Below are 24,673 nucleotides of genomic sequence, written 5' to 3' on the forward strand. Positions count from 1 at the left end.
AATATAATATATATATATAATATATTTATATAATATAATATATATATATATATATATATAATATATTTATATAATATAATATATATATAATATATTTATATAATATATATATATATAATATATTTATATAATATAATACATATATAATATATTTATATAATATAATATATATATATAATATATTTATATAATATAATACATATATAATATATTTATATAATATAATATATTTATATAATATAATACATATATAATATATTTATATAATATATATATATATAATATATTTATATAATATAATATATATATATAATATATTTATATAATATATATTTATATAATATAATATATATATAATATATTTATATAATATAATATATATATAATATATTTATATAATATAATATATATATAATATATTTATATAATATAATATATATATAATATATTTATATAATATAATATATATATATAATATATTTATATAATATAATATATATATAATATATTTATATAATATAATATATATATAATATATTTATATAATATAATATATATATAATATATTTATATAATATAATATATATATAATATATTTATATAATATATATATAATATATTTATATAATATAATATATATATAATATATTTATATAATATAATATATATATAATATATTTATATAATATAATATATATATAATATATTTATATAATATAATATATATATAATATATTTATATAATATAATATATATATATAATATATTTATATAATATAATATATATATATAATATATTTATATAATATAATATATATATAATATATTTATATAATATAATATATATATAATATATTTATATAATATAATATATATATAATATATTTATATAATATAATATATATATAATATATTTATATAATATAATATATATATAATATATTTATATAATATAATATATATATATAATATATTTATATAATATAATATATATATATAATATATTTATATAATATAATATATATATATATAATATATTTATATAATATAATATATATATATAATATATTTATATAATATAATATATATATAATATATTTATATAATATATATATACAATATATATTTATATAATATATATATATACAATATATTTATATAATATAATATATAATATATTTATATAATATAATATATATAATATATTTATATAATATAATATATATATAATATATATATAATATAATATATATATAATATATATATAATATATATAACATAATATATATATAATATATTTATATAACATAATATATATATAATATATTTATATAATATAATATATATATATATATAATATAGTTATATACAATATATTTATATAATATAATATATATAATATATTTATATAATATATATATATACAATATATTTATATAATATATATATACAATATATTTATATAATATATATATACAATATATTTATATAATATAATATATATAATATATTTATATAATATAATATATATAATATATTTATATAATATAATATATATATAATATATTTATATAATATATTTATATAATATATTTATATAATATAATATATATATAATATATTTATATAATATATTTATATAATATAATAAATTTATAATATAATATATTTATAATATAATATATTTATATAATATATTTATATATAATATATTTATATAATATATTTATATATAATATATTTATATAATATATATATATAAAATATTTATATAATATATATATATAATATATTTATATATAAATATATTTATATAATATATATATAATATATTTATATATAAATATATTTATATAATATATATATATAATATATTTATATATAAATATATTTATATAATATATATATATAATATATATATATAATATATTTATATAATATATATATATAATATATTTATATATAAATATATTTATATAATATATATATATAATATATATATATAATATATTTATATATAAATATATTTATATAATATATATATATAATATATATATATAATATATTTATATATAAATATATTTATATAATATATACATATAATATAATATATATATAATATAAATATAAAAATATATATAATAAAATATATATAATATAATATATATAATATCTATAATATAAAGCTGTGTGTGTGTGTGTGTGTGTGTGTGTGTGTGTGTGTGTGTGTGTGTGTGTGTGTGTGTGTGTGTGTGTGTGTGTGTGTCTGGTCACGAATAAGCTCCTATATGGTTGGCTATTTTAAAAAACTGATTACATATAATGATAGAGGATGTATCGAGACACAGGAATGGGTATGTTTGATCTGGCAGAATGGTGGTTCATCAAAAATTGTGAGGTCTGCGTTCGCGCCTGGTCCACAAAGTATGGAAATAAAATATTTAAAAATTACAAAAAAACGTTTACAAGTGTTTTTGATATAGATGTACATAAGAATACTTTGATAGGTATGTTTAACTTAAATAGGGATAGTATAATAAAATTGTGGGGTCTGCGTTCGCGCCTGGCCTCTATACAATGGAAATAAGCAAAAACTTTAATAAAGACTTCATATCTATCTGCGTAAGTATACTTTGATAATTATGTTTCAGTTTGAAAAAATATGTTATAATAAAATTATGGAGTGTTCGTTTGCGCCTGACATGGTTTTTTTAATATAGATTCATAGAATATTGTGATAAGTGTTTCAGTGTGAACAGGTATGGTATAATAAATTATGGGGTTTATCTATTTTATTTTTACTTTCATCATATTTTACTTTGGTTTTGATACTCCCAAATACGAAGCATTCTCTTTACACCCCTTCCTTTTCATAACATATCATACTTTCATAAATCAGAGTCCATTTTCTGTAGGCTGTTTTTGAATCCAGTCAATATATATATATATATATATATATATATATATATATATATATTAGTGTTGGGATGATTAATCAGAATCGGAAATCAGAACAATCGGAACCTTTAGGTATTGGAACAATTTGTGCCTATTTTCCAATGCCAAAAACGATTCAGTTTAATTGTCTTTTTTATTTGAATTTTTTTAAGCAAAATCTTCCACTGCTGGTACTAATGATAACATAATATTTATTGATTTTAAACTGCCAGCAAAATTAAGATCTGTAGATCATTTCCCACAAGGGTTTTTTTTTTTTTACATTGGAGAAAATATTTGTACATTTAACATGTGTTTTTATGATATACAATCATCTCTATCATTTCTTGAAGAAGTCCCCCTGAAAATGGGGACGAAACATTGAAAATTTCCCAAAAATACTACAGGTTTTTCTTCATTTTTCTATGACATAATATCATACCTACTTTCAGACATATAAAAATATACTCATGACAAATAAGCTACATAGAAAACATTGTTTAATTCCCAAGAGAATATATAAATAACATGTGATTGTTATGAAATGACTACAATGAATTTTATGATTTTTCTCACTCTAAAAATACACAAAAGAAAAAAAACTTGTGAGAAAAGTAATATTAATAATAACAGAAATTAACTCCAGTGAAAGATTAAATCTTGACAGCATAGGGAGATTTTCTGCACACATTAAGAATTAAGTCCGCCTTTAAGACTCACATAACACACATTTCTCACATCATTTTGTTCCATACAACGTATGTCCTAAATGCTCACTGACCAGGTTTTACTTCCATACATCATCATATTGCATACACACGGTTGCATGCTTGATAGACTCTACTTTGGTCAACAGCAATTAAGAAAAAGAAATTACGTTGTCCAAGACAACAAACTATGTAGAAATAAAATACTATTCAAAAGCTTATTTTTGCATGATTGTCAGATTGTCATGTGGCAATATTTGGAATAGATTTTTCCCCATTTTGTCTGAGAACACAGATTTTTTTATCAGTTTTACTTCAGCTTTTGTAGGATAAACTTGTGCGTTTAAATAGGTTTTCAGCAAATATATGACAATTTTCCTGACGTTCATCAATGTTAAAGTATAATACAATGTCAGATGGGACACTCTGGATTATGTATGCCAACTGTATTCACCCTAAGCAGGTTGAACTGGCTTCCACCGAAGGAGGAAGTTTTATGGGAATATCAAGTTCACAAGTCCTCATTTGCATGTATATCCCAGTCATGGGAGATGACGACGAGGTTAGGTCTTAGAAGCGTCTGATATTTCCATATGGTCACCCATCTGCTACTAATCAGGCTCAACTTTGCTTAACTTCGGTGATCTAATGAGAACCAGTGTGCCAACATGATAATGTTGTATATACTGGATCGAGACAAAAATAAACAAAAATTTTAAAGCTAGAAATGACTTCCACTGGATATACAGTGTTAATATTGATGTTATTTGTTTCTTTTGACTTAGCCTTTTTGGTTAGGCAGAATGTGTAGTATCAGTTCTGATAATATACTTTAACTTTTCTATCCTTGTGGGGAGGCGAGTAAATATGAATTATATCATGCATGTGCTTGTTCAGAAGTATTAAGTACTAAAATATTTTTTGTTACAAATTGGTCACTACTTATCAAAGCTCAGAGTGGGGGGGCGGGGGGGCACTTAAGAATAACCTTTAAAGATATTATCAGTTGGACGGGGATTTCCACCACAAGAGAATTGGAAGCGGGGGGGGGGGGGGAAATGAACCGAAGACTACTTTTAAAAATTGATCATCAAAAAGGAAAGCTCTACAAGTATTTGTTTGTATCAGACTTGAAGACAACCATGTAGTCGATTAGGAAGCAGCCTCATAGTATTTTATTCTGAATGGGATGTTTTAGGGAAAGAAAAAAAACTTTGTTCATAGAAGTTCCATTTAGTTTATGGATATAGAGAAATGAAAGTTCTTTTCTGTGGTTGTGCTGTGCGAGTTCTAGTTGTAAATATTTTTTAGGGGGGGGGGCAGAGATTGGAGCTCAGTTAAGCATCTACCATAAACATAATGATACAGCATGTAGAGGCGAGCAACATCCCTTCCATGAGAAAGAGGCTGTAAGAATCATCCCTCACTAAATTGCAAAGTCAGTTTTGCATTCTGTCAAGGCAAGAGTGTTCCAAGCAGCACTTCCTCAGATATGACAGCAGTAGTGTATCTTAAGATGTACCTGGCTCTTATACAGCTAGAAGGTTTGCATCAAGAGTGAGGTACTTAATGTAATCCTATTGTAAAACAAAAATCAGATGTGAAATTGTATTCATTAAATTAAAGCAAAAATATTAATCTGTAAAGATTTTTTGTCTTTTTTTCAAGCAATTATTTATTCCACTCCTTAAAAAATAATTTAACCTTAAAAGAAAATTCTGAACTTTCATACCTTCAATTTTATGCATGAAATTTGCTATTGGACAAGTATGCCTTATTATTAAAGCAAAAAGATAGTTTTAAACAAGTCTTGTCTTCAGATTGTTTTTATACACAGGAGGCAAAAAGAAAGTCCACACTTGTAATTTTTTCAAAAACTGCAAATTTAAGCTAAATTTAATGTAACTGTTTAAACAAACTATACCTCATTTGATTGGCCTTTTATTGTTCTATAATTTTACCTGTTCATATTTGACTTTTAATTGAAATATTCTAGTGTTCACGTCAATCTAAAAAAATAACTTCAAATTGAGGAGGCAAAAAGAAAGTCCACACAATGGAAAATTGTTATTTAAATCTAACTTTAGGACATTAATGCAACACAAATACAACAGGAACACAATGAACTAGTTAATATTTAGTAGCATAGCACTTCTGCAATTTGACAGCTTACAATCTTTTGGGAATTGCTTGAATTAGACTGCAGCAATACTCCAGGGAAAGGGCATCTCACTTTTCTTTAATTTTTGTCCAAAGTTCTTCCAAATTTGAAATTTTATTATTACATAGCTGTTGCTTGGTGTAATGCCATACGTTTTCGATAGGATTGAGATCTGGAGATTGTGCAGGCCAATCCAAACATGGAATATCATGAACTTTCATCACCTTGCAGCGTTGAAACTGAGCACCTACGATTAAATTCTTCATCTTTCCTCTGACGGACGTACTGCCTACCATCACTGCCTAGCCTATTGAACTTGCTTTCATTGCTAAAAAGCACTTTTGACCAATATGAAGAGTCATGATCTTCATTGCATCTGATGGTGCTTTCTGTTCTTTACAGAAATCATTGGCTTGTGTCTTGCAACTTATCCCCGCAAATAAATTCCTTTAATCTGTTCTTGACAGTAGAAAGAGACCACTTTTTAACAAGATTACACTGTTGTTGGATTTGGAGAGCCGTTTCAAATCCGTTTCTTAGGCTGCAGATCTTGATAGCATTGCCTTCCCTGTTAGAAGTAACTCTGCCAATGTTTTGGTGCTTTTGCACAGTCTTTTGTACCGTTTTCTCATCACATTTCAATCTGCAGCTGATTTCTCGATTGGATAAACCAAAAAGGTGGAGGAGATTAATGAGCTCCTGACGATCACTAAGAGAAAGTCATGGCATACAGACTAAATGTTATGTTGTATAACCTGGAACAACAACAATTACGATTAGAGATGCTTTGTTGCCTGTTGGTGGATATTTTAAACTGATTTAGGGGCAATAATTTAAGCTGGTTTTAAGCGAATTTGTTGCTGTGGACTTTCTTTTTGCCTCCTCAATTTGAAGTTATTTTTTGGAAAATAAAAAAGCACTTCCTTTCATTAACCTAAAAATAATAAAATACATCCTTTTCTGTAAAAAAGAATATAATCACACATTGAATTAAATAAATTGTTTAAAAAGATGGCACTAAATAAAAATAATATTGAATGAAAAAAAATTTTTTAATCCTAGAAACCAAAAACTGGCCCAAATTTATTGGAGAAAAAATGTTTTGAAAAATAATTGAATAATTTCTGCTGAAATGGTTATTCAATGCGAACATGATTCACAATTAAAAAAAAATAATTGGATTAAAAATATTGTGCACAAAAATAACATAACATTGGTAAGAGAAGATGATACAAAATGGATAATAACTGAAATGAAATTGATCCAGTCAAGAAAGTTCAAAAACACTACTAATTTTACCTTATTTGATTTTTTTTTCATATCCTGAAAGAATAATTGATATACAGTACTGGCAAAAAGAAAGTCTGCACTTGTAATTTTTTAACTCAGTCAAAGCAGAATAGGATTCTTCGAGCAGCTCCTGCCCAGATGTAGCAACAGTATTCAATCCTAGGATGTACTTAGCTCTCATACAGGTAGAGAATTGCTTCAGCAGTAAGATATCAGCTGGAGCGGTAGAATGATCCAACTATTTTTCCAGCAATCTTCGCCATGGATTTGATGTACATGTGCTTTATTTCAGATAAGAAGTGATGGTCAGACCAAGAAGTTTGTCTAAACATGGGCCATCCTCAAGGTGAGAGCCATTCATTTCAATCGGGGCCAGATGTGGGTCAGAGCATTCATGATGGAAAGATAGAAGCTTGGTTTTAGATGGATTAAAATTAACAAGCCACCTTTTTCTCCATTGCACCACATGCTCAAGATCAGAGAAAAGAGAATCAGAGAGATTTTGGCCATTTCTTGTCTTAGAAGTCTTGCCATAGATGGTAGTTTCATCTGCATAAATGTCTACGAATTATCTAAAAATGTAATTTGGGAGATCATCGATGAAGATCAAGAAGAGAGTTGGGTCCAGGATGGAACTCTGAGGGACACTGACATTAATACTGTGAGCTTCTGATTTCTGCCCATCAACCACTACTCTTATAAATCTATCAGAGAGGAATGATTTAATAATTGAGAATACATATCCAGCTATTCCGTAGCTAGAGACCTTGTATAGCAGGTCTTTATGCCACACCCTAAGAGCAAGTACCCTAGAAATGAAACTGGTATCGAGAGATTCACTAATCTTGTGAGATATTACTATTATTATTATTTTACATTTTTTTTTTTTTTTTAATTTTCTTCCTTTGAAGATTGTAACACTGGGTATGAGGCAGCCAAACCAGCTGCCAATATTGGCCTGCTTTTTATCGAAACCAACCGAGAGTTCTTTTTAGTATCCTCGTTGTTCCCTTAAGTGCAATTGTCTGGATCACTTTTGCACTTGGTTCAGCTATAGATCTACATGTGACTCAGGAGGTTGTTTCTGATGAGGTGGTTGATCACTTCTGTTTAACACAGATCCCAGTAGTTTACTCATGATGCACAGGAGACTGTACTGAGAGGGAGATGAGACGAACACCTGAATTTTTAAATACAGAGAAGACTGAAGAGGTTTTCCAGGGTGTTGAGAAGCATTTCTCCTTAAAACAACATTTAAACAACTTTGTAAGTATGGGGGCTAGTTCTGCTTGGAGCTTTTTGAGTACTATAATAGGAATGCGATCAGAGCCAGTTGCTTTACTGGGATTGAGATTTTCAATAAGCTTGGCAATATCACACACACTTATTTGTATGTCATATAGAGTGTCTTCAGACACAGGAGGAAATGAGGGGGGGGGGAGTAGGCATCCCTGATCGCACAGGGTAGAATTTTCTGCAAAGTTCTTGGCAAAGAGTTTGGCTTTGTCTGATGCTAACGAGATTACTTCAAGTTTGTTGATGATGGTTGGGAGAGGGGAAATGTTTCAGTTCTGAACCCTCTGTGTTATTCACCAAAACTCATGAGAACCAAGCTGCTGCTTAGGTACTTTAGACTTGACAGACTGAGCATACAACTCTCTCGCATTCTTTATTACTTTTTTACAGTGGTTGCTGGCAATCCTAAAGGCGGCTTTAGCCTCAGTACATCTCTTTTGCTGAAAGCAGTGGAAATAGTAGTTTCTGTGTGCAATGGTAGTGGCACATTTTGGGATGAACCAGGGCTGGCTGTTGGGTTTTTTGCTGAAATTTGGAGGGAAGGGTATGAAGCAATCTATACCAACAATTAACCATTCAATCAGGTTTGATACTATAGAGGACATGTTCATTTTAAACATGGAATGTCTGATATAAATGTACGGAAACTACCCCAATCAGACCGAGTATCGATATACTCTATGATGGAGAGGTACATCTGAGGACTTATTACATTTTGCCTGAAACAATCGTTTGGACAAGCAGTTGGAATATCCTAGTGAGAACAGAATGGATGGTGACCATAGCTCTGGGCAAGTTGCAAAAAAAAAAAGTCTAATAGACTTGCATTATGGCCGTCAGTGTCGGGCACATAGGTGGGTTCATGAATAATCTCAGTTAGGGTCATAAGGGATGGAGAAATTATGACAGTACTTCCCCTCATCATTTGCTTTGTTTGAGTGGTCTAGCCATTCAACATTATGAACATTGAAGTCACCACAGACATGAACTTGTCATAATTTAGTGTTTTAATTTTCACTATTTCCCTAGGGGTGAACCCATATTGGTCTGAATGTTTCTGAAGAAAAGAACTTGTTTACATTGGACTTAAAGACAACCATATTGTGGTCAGCTGGAAAACAGGCAAATGGAAGAGAGTTCCACAGGCGTGCAATTCTAAGAAAGAAGCTTTGTTCATGGAATCTACATTTAGGCACAGATAAAGAGTGGGGGAAATTATTGATAGTGGTTTCAGCTAGACAAGTGTTTTTCGTGAAAGTCAGGACAGGGGGGATCATAGGTTGAAGCTCAGACGAGCATTTGTCATGAAAATAACAATAGAGTAAGAGGTTGGATGGAAGAGAAAAGAGCATCCCTTACTAGGCTACAAAGTCTATTTTGAACTGTCAAGGCAGGATAGGTGCTTCTAGCAGCTCCTGCCCAGATGTGGTAACAGTATTCAATCCTAGGACGTACTTAGCTCTTATACAAGTAGAGAATTGCATCAGCAATGAGATATCTACCAGAGCGGTAGAATTATCCCACCATTTCTCCAGTGACCTTGGCCATTGACTTGATGTACGTATTCCATATCAAATCAGGAGTAAAGGTCAGAACCAGAAGCTTGTCAAAACATGGAGCCTCCAAGATGAGCCATTCATTTCAATTGATGCCAGATGGAGAGCAAAGTGTTGATGTTAAGATAGAAGCTTGGTTTTAGCTGCATTAAAATTAACAAGCCACCTTTTTCTCCATTGCATCACATGCTCAAGATCAGAGGAGAGAGAATCAGAGAGAACTTTGTCATTTATGGGCTTGAAGTGTTGCTATAGATGGTAGTTTTGTCAGCATAAATGTCTACAAATGATCTTAGGATGTGATTTGGGAGATCATTGATGCAGATCAGGAAGAGAGTTGGACCCAGGATGGACCCGTAAGGTACTCCAGCATTAATACTGTGAGCTTCTGATTTCTCCCCATCAATTAATACTCTTATAAACCTATCAGAGAGAAATGATTTAATAATTTGTATATGGAAAGCATTTGCTCTCTGAATGTATGCACTTTGGCCAAGCTTTCGCCTCGTCTCATATTTGAGTACCACCAAAAATAATATCAAATTGAACACCAAGCACATTAATTTACCCTTGAAGAAGAAACTAGTGAACAATCATAGCTCATACTTGCCCTTATGGCTTTCACAAAAAAAAAAAAAAAATTAACATTACCCTGCAATCACATATACTGAAATGTTTTAATCTGTTTTGAGTTTGACCTTTAAAAAAAATAAAAAATTAAAAAAATATGTTCTTATCAAAAGGTATTTTTGACAAAGGGTATCTCTAGCTAAATCCATTCAAATTTGCATAAAGCAAAAATATTAGCATTTAGATAAAAATAAAATGAAAAAGAATAAAAACATCTTTCTTCTTTTGATCTTGTTTTATTTTAAGACAATAATATCATAGTAATAGAAGATAAAAAAAAATAACTGAAACAAAATTGTCCAAAAAGTAGCATTTTGTTTTGATTTTTGATTAGTTAATTTCTATTTCAATCAATTATAATTATTTAGAGTGAAATGGTGTTCAACACTATTCCCAAACAACTTATTTTTACTTAAACTACATCTTAGTTAAAAAAAAAAAAAAAAGATTAATATTAAAAATAGTAAGTTATAGCAAGTTTCATCATAAACATGAAATGCTGAAATGAAAACATCAAAAAATATAGTCGCCATCTTTATAAGCAAAGTTGAGAAAGAAGCTAGCTAATAAATGATAACTCAAGTTCATAATAGTTTAGTTAAAGAATAGGGATATGAATTAGATTAATCATTCTTTTTTACTTAGTCTTTGGACAGAAAAGTTTAGGTAGAGTTTTCATTTGTGTTTCATATGATAGAACTTGTTATAATTTAGTGTTTTTACTTTAATTTTGCTACTTCATATCGGTCGAGATGTTTCTGAATGTGATTTACTAAAAAAAAAAAAAAAAAATGGCAGAGCAGTCATCAAACAGGCAATTACTACTAACATTAAAGGAAATAACTTCTCCATCTTTTCCTTGATTTAAGGTTTGGGTTAACTACCCCTCCTCATCTCGTCTCTGCATTAAGAATGGTTTTAATAATGTCTTCAGAATATTTAAGAGAATAAACTTTTATTTCTATTTTTTTTTTTTTAGAAAATTTTTTTTTAATTTATTTTTTTGAGTGGCTAAAAAAGTTTAAAACTCTAATCTAACCAAAAGGGTGCATTTATTCTTGCATTTGTTGCAATTTTGTGTGTTTGTTTTGTTTTCTTTTTTTGTAATGGTTTTTTTTTTTTCCGTTTTCAATTCGTAAACTGCTTCAGCCATTTCCGTTTTGTTCTGCAAATGGTAATTCAAAACATTTAGGCCAATATGGATCCCCCTCCTATAAAAATGCTTTAGTTATGTACTAAAACATGATTTAAGGAAAAATAAGTTATTTAGGAGTAATACCTAAATCATACTGAAATTTTTCGTTGCAAATAAATTAGACGATCAAAAGAGAAATTAACTGTTATTGGTTCCTTTTTTACTTTAGAATGATAAAGTAAGGAAGATAACTCTGTTATTGTAACGAAATTGGAAAATTGAAGTATTGAATTTCAAGTGAAACAATGGTATCTAATTTAAGAAATTTCTTTCTCACACCCAATTTCCTCCCTGCAGATAGCAAATGAAATACCACAAACGAAGCCATAAACTCAAATTTTATTCACAATGTATCAGAAATGAAAGTTCTTTGGTCATGCTAAGTCCTTGGCAAAAACAGTGGCTGAATTTGCTATCCATAAGCATGGAGCCTTTAGTTTGATTCCTCTGTGAGAATGTTAGTTCAGGTTTCCTTTTAAAAGGATCCATGTTGTACATGGTGAACACTGTGAATGTTGGCACCCAACACGGCATATTTTGGGACCTCGTGATCTCTGGAAGAAATAGGAATAAATTCCTATAATCATATATATCATGCCAAACACAGAATATCCTCATTGGATAGAATAAGTTCAGCAATTATGTTGTCTCTGTATTTAGAGAAATGTCCCTCGTTCACCCACCGTTTGGTGTCCAAGAAGGTAAAATCCTGGCACTCTAGACAGAGCCCCGCTGTTGTGAGTCTGTTTTTTCCGTGTTCATTCTCAGACTGAAAAAATAATACATGAATACAAATTGGCGCCAAGACAAGATTTGGCGCATTCAAATTAAACCAATGACAGACTGACTGGCTTACAAAGCATGTAGGCGGCAAAAAACAATATGGCGGTTGTATGTGGAAAATTTATCACACTAATAAATTGTCATGTCGCAGTAATGAAATGAATAAATTATTATTGAAAACAGTTTTTGCAGACAATTAGTGAAAATTGAGTTTTGCAAAAAAGAAAAAAAAAGAAAAAAATATAAGAAAAAGAAAAAGAAAAGAAAAAAATATAAGAAAAAGAAAAAGAAAAGAAAAAAGAAAAAGAAAAAGAAAAGAAAAAAATATAAGAAAAAGAAAAAAGAAAAGAAAAGAAAAAAATGAAGAAAAAAAAGAAAAGAAAAAAATGAAGAAAAAAAAGAAAAGAAAAAAATGAAGAAAAAAAAGAAAAGAAAAAAATGAAGAAAAAAAGAAAAGAAAAAAGAAAAAGAAAAAAAGAAAAGAAAAAAGAAAAGAAAAAAGAAAAGAAAAAAGAAAAGAAAAAAGAAAAGAAAAAAAGAAAAGAAAAAAAAGAAAAAAAAAGAAAAGAAAAAAAAGAAAAGAAAAAAAGAAAAGAAAAAAAAGAAAAGAAAAAAAGAAAAGAAAAGAAAAAGAAAGATAGAAAAAGAAAGAAAAAAAGAAAAAGAAAAAAGAAACCGGGGTATTCTAATTATAACAAAGGAGAGGTAAATATTTTCTGAAAACTGAAAATCCTTGGCCAATTTAGCAAAATTTAATTATGATAATGGTCTTCAGAAAATGTTTTTATTAATAATTAATCTCCCACCTTATCGCGTTTCGTAATTTTTTGATATTTTCATTACTGCGACATGACAATTCAGTAGATACCACTGGTTTCACTTGAAATTCAATATTTCGTTTTTTTAATTTCATTACAATAACGAAGAACAAAAATTTAAATAAGTTACATCTCTTACTTTGACACCTCAAAGTAAAATTGGTCCTTTTATTTGTATAAAAGAAAACATAAAACAGACTAAAAGAGGCAAATTAAGTAATTTTGTAAATAAATTTCTTACCATAACATATCCATAAATAATATAGAAGAAGAAGACGGACGCACAGCAAAGCAAAAACTGCGCGCTTCTTGGTAGATATGTCAAGTCAAAGCAGAGTATCCTCACTGGGGATGCATCACCTTTGATATCGTCGGTTGCCCCCATGCAAGCATCGGTGGCACCCAACAGAGAGGATTTCCCGGTCAAGTTAGAGCCATGTTGGCACATGTCCACGGTGATGGAATCGTCTTTGGATTTGTAGGACGATCCATGGGGGAGGTGGGGATGGTAATGTGGGGAGGCGGATGACAAAGGCAACAGATCCGACCGGTGGTGACCAGTGTGCAACGACGTGTCCATCTTGCTGCCAGCAACAATATTGTTGCTATGAAGTTGTGGATCGATTGCAGAGCTGCTATATTCTCGGTGTCGGGACATATTGAAGAGGGGGGAGGGGGGATATCCTATCTACGTGTTGGAGGAATTTAATTAGCCGGCCTCACCTGCATAGTAATAGAACAGCCGGCGGATAAGGTGAGAAGAACGAGCTGGAAAGAAAGCAGAGAAAAAAAAAACGCTTTAATAAGAAAAACAGTAGTTCTTATCGGAAACATGAACTAACGGTAATATTTTTCTGTTTAAATAGAGACCATTGAATTTGTAGGGTTTTTTTTTTTTCATTCGTATATTGAAGTGGTTAGCTCCCGAGGAGCCCCTCCCTCAAACAAAAAATTCAAACACACCGTGAAAGAAATTATCAAAAACCGAATTAATATTTGCTAAATAATCCAGAAATATCAGAAAAATAATATTTACGTGGAAGACTAATTTATCCTGTCACCGCTGCGAAAAAGCAACAGAAAACTAGTTGCAAAATGTGGCAGCTTCTTTGGGAGCGAACCGAACCGCTTCAATATACTTGTTGAGACTAATTCAAATGTAACAATCGCGGTGGACAGATACTTTTTGCTTGTTTTTCTTGCATCCAAAATATTTTTATGTACATAAAACAAAACTTTGAACATTCTTTTTACACAACTTTAACGGAATTTAATGAATTACAAAAAGTACTTGGTGATGGTGGGTGCACTTATTGAACCGTGCTAAAATAAGTTATTTAGAAAGCCGTTCTTAACATGGGGAGAGGGTGTTTTGTAATTCTATACTTTCAACTAATAATTTAATAATAAAAAACGATATCGTAAAACTTTAAACTTGAAAATACAATTTAAATATAGCGCGGTTCAATAAGTGCACAAGCTAAGCAGTGCTTACACACAAAAAATATAATAAAGAGGTCAAATTGTATTTGAATTATTCGGTCGACGTAAATCTTCGATCTTCTTCGAGTAGAATATTTTTGGGAATCTGGACGCAAATTTCGTTACACACGGCGACGTTGGGAATAATCCCGAAACCTAAAACATGAGTTGATAAAAATTATCGAAAAAAAAAAAATCTGTTCGCGACGGGTTTGGCATACAAATTTTTATAGACGCTAAAAAGTAAATTAGTAATGGTAGTGTTTGTAAGGAATGTTCAGAGGAATCCAATTCTTATGTACGTCTTTCAAGTATTGACAGAATCCCGACCGAAGTAGTTTACAACAGTTAAAGCCATTAATCATGATACATTAATTTGAAAGTCACTTTTTTTTTTTTTTTATAAAGAGCAGCTAAATATTTGGTGCTTCTGCACTTTATTGCCGAAATTAGAGACGCCATTTTATTTCACGCACCTGCTATCCAACTCCAGGGGAGAAATCATATTATAAACTGTGCGAAGCAAAGCATGAAATAAATAACAAAAACCTTAAACTGGCGACGATTGCTTCTGGAAAGGGAAAGAATAAATTTACCTAAACTAACATTTATTATATTGACCTTTCAAAGTTGCTTTAATTCCAAAAAAATGTATAAAATTATTTATTTGTTCGACCCCCCCCCAAAAAAAAATAAACAAAAAAAAACGGTAAATGTTTACTTAACTACAACAGAACACCAACCAATAAATTTTTTTTTCTATAGGTTTTCAAACCCGTCGCAAATTTACCGCTTGCATGGTATTAACCCCTGAACCCTCGCACTATTTTGTGCCAACTCTCCGCCATCGTTTATGGATGCGTTCGCGGTAAATTGAAGCAGAAGCACTTCTTAAATGTTGTACAAGTTTTATAATTGAATAACCCCCCTAAAAAAAAACGAAAAATAAAAATGCTTTTGTAAATCGCTCGTTAAAACTAAAAATTTTTTTAGATCAATTAAAAAGCATCAAAAACTATGTAACACAGAAAAATTAACCACATTTTGTTGTTTTTGAAAACTTATTTCAAATATCTGCTTAAAAATTCTTCCGCGAGGTGACAAGTCATTTTACTACGCGCGTCCATATCATGCAAGAATAGCATAGACCATGACACGACACGGTGAGTTGGCACAATAGTGCGAGGGTTCAGGGGCTAATACCATGTAAACGGTAAATTTGCGACGGGTTTGAATATCAGATTCGTTGTCAGCGACCCCGAAAACCTATCCAAAAAACAAATTTTATTGGTCGGTGTTCTGTTGTAGTTAAACATTTACCAAAAAAAACTATTTTATAAAAATCCAATGTTTTCATTGGTACCCGGAAAACTCGTCTCCGGAAAACTTGTCCCCTTTCGCTAGGTAGGAAAACTGGTCCCTTAAATAACACAAAAGTAAACTCTGTGACACAACAGAAAATAAGCTTTTGATTTATAGCTTTAGCAGTATTTGGCGAGTTCCGAGAGATAAAATCGCTGTTGAGGTCAATGTGTTCAATGTGTATTTGACTTTTTTGGGGGGGGGCCGCAGACTTACGATTGCGCGCATGCGTACTTAAGCAAAAAAAAAAAATTTTTGCTTGGGTCCACACTCAGTAAAAAGTGCCCTCCGCTATCGTTTATCAAGAATCTTTTTAATTTCATTTTTTGTTGGTTGTTTTTCTGAGGGAGATATAGTTTTTACCCCCCCCCCCACTCTCTCTCTAAATTATATTTTAAAAAATATTAAAATTTATTTTCTTTTTAAAACCAAATATTCCTCAGTAATTTCTTTAATTTTCTATTTTTTAGCGATTATCAAGACCCCTAAGATGTGATATACCGGACATTATTTCTCGTTCTCTCGTAACACTCGACATGTTTTTTGCTTGTTTTCTGTTGGTTTTTTTTTTCTTTACCAAATAAACGATTCCAAATAAATTAAACAACATAGTCGGCGAGGTAAAAAAAAAAATCGATTTTACCCTTTTATAAACAACAGTAAATAAGTAAATTCTTTTTATATTAATATAAAAAAAAATGCCGTCTCGTTTATGAACATAATAAACGCTTTAAAATAAGTGAAACCACTAAGAACTTAACCAGTTAGGTAGAAAACGGACACTTAGAAAATCGATTTTATTTTAAAAAAAACAAAAACATTAAACAAGTAAAAAAATTTTTTTTTTTTTTTTTTTTTTTTTTTTTTTAATATTATGGGGGCTAGTCTATTTAAAAAAAAAAAAACAATATCTCCTTCAAGAACGATCATAAAATGTGTTTTCAATCGATATTTATTCAATAAGGGACCAGTTTTCCTACCTAGCGAAAGGGGTCGAGTTTTCCGGCGTCGAGTTTTCCCGGGACGAGTTTTCCTAAATTCGTTCGTGGAAGGCGAAATTGACTTTTTAACGATTCCTCAAAAAATTATCGTAACATTAAATTTATTGCTCCAAATTTATTCTAAAAAAAGTATTATTTCTACAGAATTTGAACCGAACACTTTAAAACTCTAACCCAACTCTTACCTAAGTTAATGTTAGCATGGATTTTTGTTTTTTTCGCTCAATATTACTCTACACGACGAAATGTGGCTTTTTTTCTTCTTCTTTTTAATCCTACTGGATGCTAACTATTTACCCGCGATTTTAGACACTCCAACCGAGGGATCTTTTGTACAATTCTAACCGCCCCTTCAAGTGTAATTGTTTATCTTATATTTGGTTGTTTTGGGGGGTTTTTGGGGGGTTTTTTTTCTTACAGTTGTTGAACTTGTTGAAAGGAGTTAAACAATGTGCTCGATTTTGTTTTATATAGAACAGTGAATATATTGCCTGGGTGAAAACGATTTTTAATAGTCGAGTAAAACTTGCGCACTCGCACTGTCTCCGTCTTGTTTTTGTTTGTAATGCCATCGGGACTTAAGGTTAGTTTTAATAAAACACATTGTTTTTGACTTTTTAAAAAATTTATCCCTGGCCCTAATTTTTTTTCCTTTTTTTTTTTTTTTTTTTTTTTTTTACCTTAACAAACACCTTTTAAAATAACGACTTCAAGTTTTCGGGTATGCTAAAAACGAATATTGCATTTAAATTTAGCGCAAACAAGTAGTTTTCCGGATATTTGTACTCCTTGGGCGTTGCGTTCCATGGCGACCAGCATAAAAAACAAGCGTCGCTCGCTCCCTTCCTCACGCAAAGCACACGTAACATTTTATTTACTGACGTTGTCGTAGTAACTAAACGATTATTTGTCACATTATTTATTCATTTTGAAAAAGTTTTACTCTTTATGAATATTAAAAAAAAAAGTTACTAAACATTTATTAACTGTCTCACTTTTACAGTTTTTTTTTTATTTCTTTTTAAATGACTTTTTATCGACTTTTTTTTTAATAGCATTTGCGGATGATGGGTATAAAATAAAAATAACTAAACCATTTACTGATAATTTCTCACTTTTACAAATATTTTTAACAAATAAATGTAATCAAAGTTAAGATACTGAGAAATTGTCAGTAAATAGTTGTTTTTTTTTCGTTTTTTTACCCATCCGCAAATGCTATTTAAAAAAAAAAAGTCGATAAAAAGTCGTCATTCAGAAAGAAATTTAAAAACAAATGTCTGTAAAAGTGAGACATTATTAATCTTTAACTTTTTTTCTTTTAATATTCATAAAGAGTAAAACTTTTTTCAAGATAATGTGACAAATAATCTTTCAGTTACTACAACGTCAGTAAATAAAAATGTTACTTGCGTCAGGAAGGGAGCGACGCTTGTTTTTTTTTTTTTATGCTGGTCGCCATGAACTCAACGCCCAAGGAGTACCCGGATATTAAGCAATATAATTCCTTGTTATCACTGGTAAGTGGTACCCATTTTGTACGCGCAAGCGTGCATATTTTTGACGCGCTCGGGAATGTTAATTATACAATAAATTTTTATGGATCGCTAAAAGTCAATTTTGCCTAACTTTGAAGTGGAGTGAGTGGCCAGTTAAATTATTTTCTATTTATTTACTATTAATCGATTATTTATTGAAAAAAAAAATAAAGGAAATCTAAAACGAATTTAGTAGTAGTAAACATGATTACTTTTTGAATTATTTTTCTCTCTTCCCTTCCCTCCGCTCCTCCTCCCCAGTAAGAGGTCTCCCCGTCTCCACTTATTTTCTAGACATTTTTATTTATTTACAGTTCTTGTTCAACATCTAATAAATACAAAGAAGTTAAATAAGCAAATTGTTCGTTTTCATTGTTTTGTTTTCTACTGTTTGCACCAGTGAGTGCACCGTCGGTGCACTCACTGGTGCAATGTGCATTCATTTAATTACTATTGCATCACAACTTATAAAGGCTAAAAGCCACTCGAGGGTAATTGGAATGGATTGTGAGTTGAATGATATTGAGAGGATTGAAAATAATGAATGAACCAACTGAACAAAATTTGATTACGTACGAAGGCGGTTTATAACCAGTCGCCCTTATAAAAAATAATTTGGAACTATTTTGATCGTACAATGCATAAACAGCAAAGCTTTCATAAACAAGTTCCGTACTTTTCTTCGTCAGCTGATCCGATCCGATTTTTTTTTAAAATTTAATATATATGAATGTCTTTTTTTTTCTTTTTCTTTTTTTAATATATATGAATGTCCTGAAAAAGTCCTAATTTAATGTTTACCAGTTTTAAAAATATGCAAACGAACTTGGCTGTTTTATATAAAAAAAAAATAAATAAACTGGTAAACATTTCCCAAGATATTCATACATATCAGACCAGCTGACGAAAAATGTCAACAAAGAACAGAACATGATTGTAACTTTTTTTTTTGGCTGCTTTTCATACAATGCAAAATACGTGATGAAGATATTCAAAGATTTAAGAGAACACTGGAACTTCTACTTGAATGATTCAGTAAACATAACTGATTGATAAATTCAAGTGTTATAGTGCACTAGTGCAGTTGCAGTAGTGCAGTGCACTCACAAAATGGTTGCCAACTTTACTCGACTAATTTTGATTTTCCAAGCGATAACAGCCACCGTATTAATTTGTTTGCTTTTTGCGGATTTAAACACCGTTTGACTTTATTTGTTTTTTTTTTTAAAACTTACTCTAATACGCTCTTCTTTCTGCAACGAAAGATCGGTTGGCAATGTTTAATAAACACTGATTTTATTGTTTGCTAATTAGTTGATTAATCTTTACAAAATAAAATATTTTTTTAAATCCGCAAAAAATATGAACGTTGAATTAATGTGCTTTTGTCGCACTTGCAAGATCAGACAAACTAGTCGATAAAATCGGCAGTCATTTAAGGAGCCAATCGCTTCAATATAGCTACTTACAATAACTAACTGTCAAAGAAATATATTTTTTTTAAAATTCATATATTACTTTAAATAAGTGTTCTTTATAACTTACCACCCAAATCTAAGATGTTTAAAATTTAACATTAAAATAAAACATTCCCATTGATTTTTAAATTAACGAGTTTTTTTTTTTTGTTTTTTTGTTTTTTATTGTAAGCATTATGGAAGTTAAAAACAAAACAAAACATCGTTACTTTTTTGTATTTAAAACATTAAAGTGCAAAAGTTATACTTACCAAAAAAAAAAAAATGAAAGCAAACAGGTTTTTCTAGTTAAAAAAATAGGGTAAATAGTCTTGTTATTTATTTACTTATGAAAAAAAAAAAAGCTACCGAATTAATTTTTAATTTATTTTAACCAAAAGTTACCCAATAATGTCTATCTTTTTACCATCGATTTAGAAATAAACAATTTATCGTTAGCTATTTGTTGAATGGTTTGAAAAAAAAAAAAGTTTTACTATTGGAGGAATGAAAAACTTTTTAAAAATATTTTATTTAACTTTAATTAAATCTATGTAATATCAATTGTTTTTATAAAAGTCAACATTGCCATGATTGGTTTTCTTACTCACGTTATAAGATTTTGGTAAATAAATCGATCTTTAAATGAAATGCTTTAAAAGTCAAAACCGCAAAGAGAATCATGTCGTCGGCAACAAATGGCAAACGCGTGTTTTGTTTTCATTTCTATACGCTCAACCCTTTTCTTTTTCTACGTGTCATGGCTGGAAAAGGATTACCAATTAATAATACTGTATTATATATATACATAAAGACTAGATCCATAAATAAAGAGGAAAAACTATAAAAATAAGTCGAAACCAACAACACTGTTGGTGAATTTCTTCGCTGATTGTCATTTTTGTTTTTGTTTTTTTTTCTTTTCACTTCTTTTGACGACGCAACCGGAACTGGATGTGCTATTACGTCATAACATGGCGCATGCCGCCGTCGCTTTTCGATTTCAACCTTTACACTTGTTCCTTATTTACTTGTCTCTCCACAAAGTTAGATTTTAATGTGAGGAAAATCCTGCTCCTCAAAGTGGAGCACTCTTGCATTGGGACAAAAAAAATTTAATTACCTCTATCTAGAAAGATTTTTTTGTCACTAACCGAGGATAAAACAGATATTACACTTTGAAAAATTTATTCATTTCAAAAAGTTTTTTTTACATTAATCAAGACAAATTAGGCACAAGGCCATTCAAGTGAGGGGGAATGTATGGTGATCCTTCTCACTGTACTTTATAAATGTCTTCAATCACTATAATACCACATTCACATCAGGGTCGTAATACTTGTGAGATATTTCTTCTCACCTGTTTCTGCTCCAAGACAGTGGCAAAAAATTAATTACAACAAAACATACCTCTAAAATTCGACATAAATTTTATTTGTTCTTTGTTGCACAAAAAGGAAATGCATATTGTTTCTGAATAAAACTGGTAACACCTCGAAAGGTAATAGTCCTTTTATCTTCAGCAGGAACTTGAAGTTGCGTTCAGCACTGAAGATCGGATTAATTACAGCTGTTTGAAGGGGTTGATATGATACCTTCTCAGGAAAGATTTGATTCTCGACTAAAGTCGACAGCACAGAAGTTCGTAAGGAATGTTCAATTGAAAGAAGTCATTGACAGGTCAATAATTATTTATTTTTTTTTTACATGGGTCACCACTTATCAAGGCCCGAAGGCCACTCAGGGATAAGGGTTATTGCGTGTACAGTAATCAATGAGATAGTATTGTAGTAACCATTAGTATTAGGGGTTGTGATAGTGTCTTACTTAAGGGGCCGGTTTGTCAGGAGTTTGTTTATGTTGGACTTGAAGACGTCCAAGTTGTAGTCAGGTGGGAAACAGGCAAGCGGCAGAGTCCCACTGGCGTGCAGTTCTAAGAAAGCTTTGCTCATGGAATCTACGTTTGGATTTAGGCACAGATAAAGAGTGCGTAAAATTATTGACAGTAGTTTCGGTCAGACGGGTGTTTCTCGTGAAAAATTGGCTGGGGGGGGGGATTGGAGCTCAGACGAGCACCTGCCATGGAAATAACAATAAAACAAAGACAGGCTCGCAACGTCTCTCCTGTGGGAGAGAGGCTGCAGGGAAGAGAAAAGGGCATCCCCCACTAAACCACAAAGTCTATTTTGTACTCTGTCAAGACAGGATAGGCTGTTTTAGCAGCTCCTGCCCAGATGTGGCAGCAGTACTCCATCCTTGGACGTACTTGGCTTTTATACAGATAAAGAATTGCATCAGTAGTGAGATATCTTCTGGAGCGATAGAAGGATCCCACCATTTTCCCGGCGTCCCTGGCAACAGATTCGATGTACCTGTTCCATTTCAGATCAGGAGTAAAGGTCAAACCCAGATCTTAAAAATAACTTGGTCTAATCATTTAGGCTTTGAAATAGTCTCAAGGAGATGAAGGGTGGAGGCACCCAACTGCCTCGTATCCAGAGAGTTGAGTTCCATGCTTTTTCAGCTGCTTATCTGGAACTGCCTGAAAAAAGAAAAGGTATTCAAAAGCCCGCCAATCCCATCACTCGGCGGTTAAAATCTCAACCAATCTGATTGGTTTAAACAAAAAAAAGGGGGTGGTTAATAAGCCATGAGGGGCCAGCTTATAATTGTAGAATTTCTCATATACTAAAGAGTTGCAAATCTTTTTTAAATAAATATGCGTGTAAAAACAATCTAGAATTTTTTTTTGATAGATGACATAAGATTGTTCATCAGATGAGGATGCTTGAGATCCATACAAGCTATCACTTCGTTGACATACCCCCCTCCCCTAGTACTACCACAGTTTATTACCTTTTGAAGAAAGCATGTTCCAGCGTTTCTTCTGCTTGAGTTCCGCAACAGACACCCAGGCAAATCCACTAATCTGGAATGGTGTAGTATGGTATTGGGAGGTAACACGTTCTGGATCAATCGCCAGGTCAAGGAAAACTCGGTTGTTGAAATGACTAACCTAGTGCCCAACTCCACTAAGAGCAGATCTCCTCTTCCAACAACCCCAATCGCTCGACAAGTACGTCGGTGGCACCCACCCCCCATTAATTCCCCATGGAGTTCCTTCCTAGAAATCGGAGAAAGGTCGCTTCTTAGGTGCAACTCAGCGCTTTCTGAAGAACTGCATATCGCTTTTTAGCCTACGGCAACCCTCGACCAAATGATCAAGGATGAAATCAGAAAAGGCTATCAACAACAGGGTTGCATGCATCTGTCAATGTTCGACTTAGAAAAGCCAGCCTCTTAGCATCTCAATAACATGCTTAGTTATAGGTTACAGATTTGTTCCTAGTCTAGGGGTATCGGAATGCCGCAAACATCAATGAAAAATAAGAGTAAAAAAAAAAAAGATAATTTGAAAAGGAAAACAAATTTTTATTAACAAAGAAAAACAAAATCAAAATAGTAAAGAAAACGAAATGTCTAATAAGGTGTTTATAATCGAGAGTGTAAGGGATAACTCTTCTCTAGTTATTTCCCTTTTATTAGGAGCAAATGTTTTTATGGTAATGTTTGTTTTTATCTTTTAGACATAAATGCTTTTTGGTCAAATATAATTCAGAAAAATTTATATTTACCAGTTTTTGATGAGAGATTTTTCTCTGTATCTTGTTTGGTTCATCTGTTATTTTAACGACTCACATTTTCTTGTTTTTCCTTCAGTTGGAGTTATAATAGGTGGTCGTCTTTCATTGCATCCCAATGTCATGTTATAACTGATTATAATTTGCGCTCATACGCTATTTATAGCAATCATTAGAGAAGGTTCGGGAACAAACAGTTTAGAATGTTTTTTGTTCCATATTTTGAAAATCTCCAAAGACACTAATTTGAACATTTTATATTCAAATTCTTAAGTAATACTTTTTATATTTTATATATTGTTTTATTGTTATTTCCTTGTAATTAAATAATTTATTTTATTATTATTATTATATAATATTTTAAGTATTTTTATTTTGTTATAATTTATAATATTAATAATTATTTTTATCATGTTATTATTTGGATAATTAATATTATCTTTTGTGTAATAAATCATAATTTCTTCATATCGTAAGGGGAATATATATCCTCCCATGACAGCTAAGTGGAGAATTCTTAAGCCTTTCTCACACACACACATTGAACACAAACCTGTCTCCAAACCCAGTGCCTCTTCCTGTCCCTACGAAGCAAGGACAAGAGACATTGTATTACCTTTAGGTGTTTCACAGGCAGTGGAAGTACAGCCAGTCGGTACAGCATTAAAGGAAAGACGTAAATGGTACCAGCCTCTGCACTACTCTATATGGAAAGTTTCCTTCAAAGGCAAAAGTTGACCAATGCATTGACCTTTGACTATCTCTGGCCAATTCTTTTCAAGCTGGAGGGTCAGTTTGAACCACATGCCAAAGATTTGA

General features: G+C 30.7%; 1 protein-coding gene across 2 annotated transcripts in view; it reads right to left on the reverse strand.

The window, feature by feature from the left end:
* The window catches only part of LOC145259143 (adenosine 3'-phospho 5'-phosphosulfate transporter 2-like), a 151,878-nt gene extending 130,577 nt beyond the window's left edge, over positions 1–21,301 (reverse strand). The window contains exons 1-2 of one of the 2 annotated variants that reach the window (XM_080116854.1): positions 20,825–21,301; positions 13,615–14,141 (exon numbers count right to left, since the gene is read on the reverse strand). In XM_080116854.1, coding sequence (XP_079972980.1) covers positions 13,615–14,031 — 417 coding nt within the window. In that variant the 5' untranslated portion in view covers positions 14,032–14,141; positions 20,825–21,301. Of the gene's footprint in view, positions 1–13,614; positions 14,142–20,485 lie in introns of both variants that reach the window. The other variant, XM_080116845.1, reaches the window with a different exon arrangement.
* Between the last annotated feature and the right edge of the window lie 3,372 nt (positions 21,302–24,673).

This window comes from Euprymna scolopes, chromosome 3 (assembly GCF_053919585.1).
Source record: "Euprymna scolopes isolate OS-2025 chromosome 3, ASM5391958v1, whole genome shotgun sequence".
Classification (NCBI taxonomy): domain Eukaryota; kingdom Metazoa; phylum Mollusca; class Cephalopoda; order Sepiida; family Sepiolidae; genus Euprymna; species Euprymna scolopes.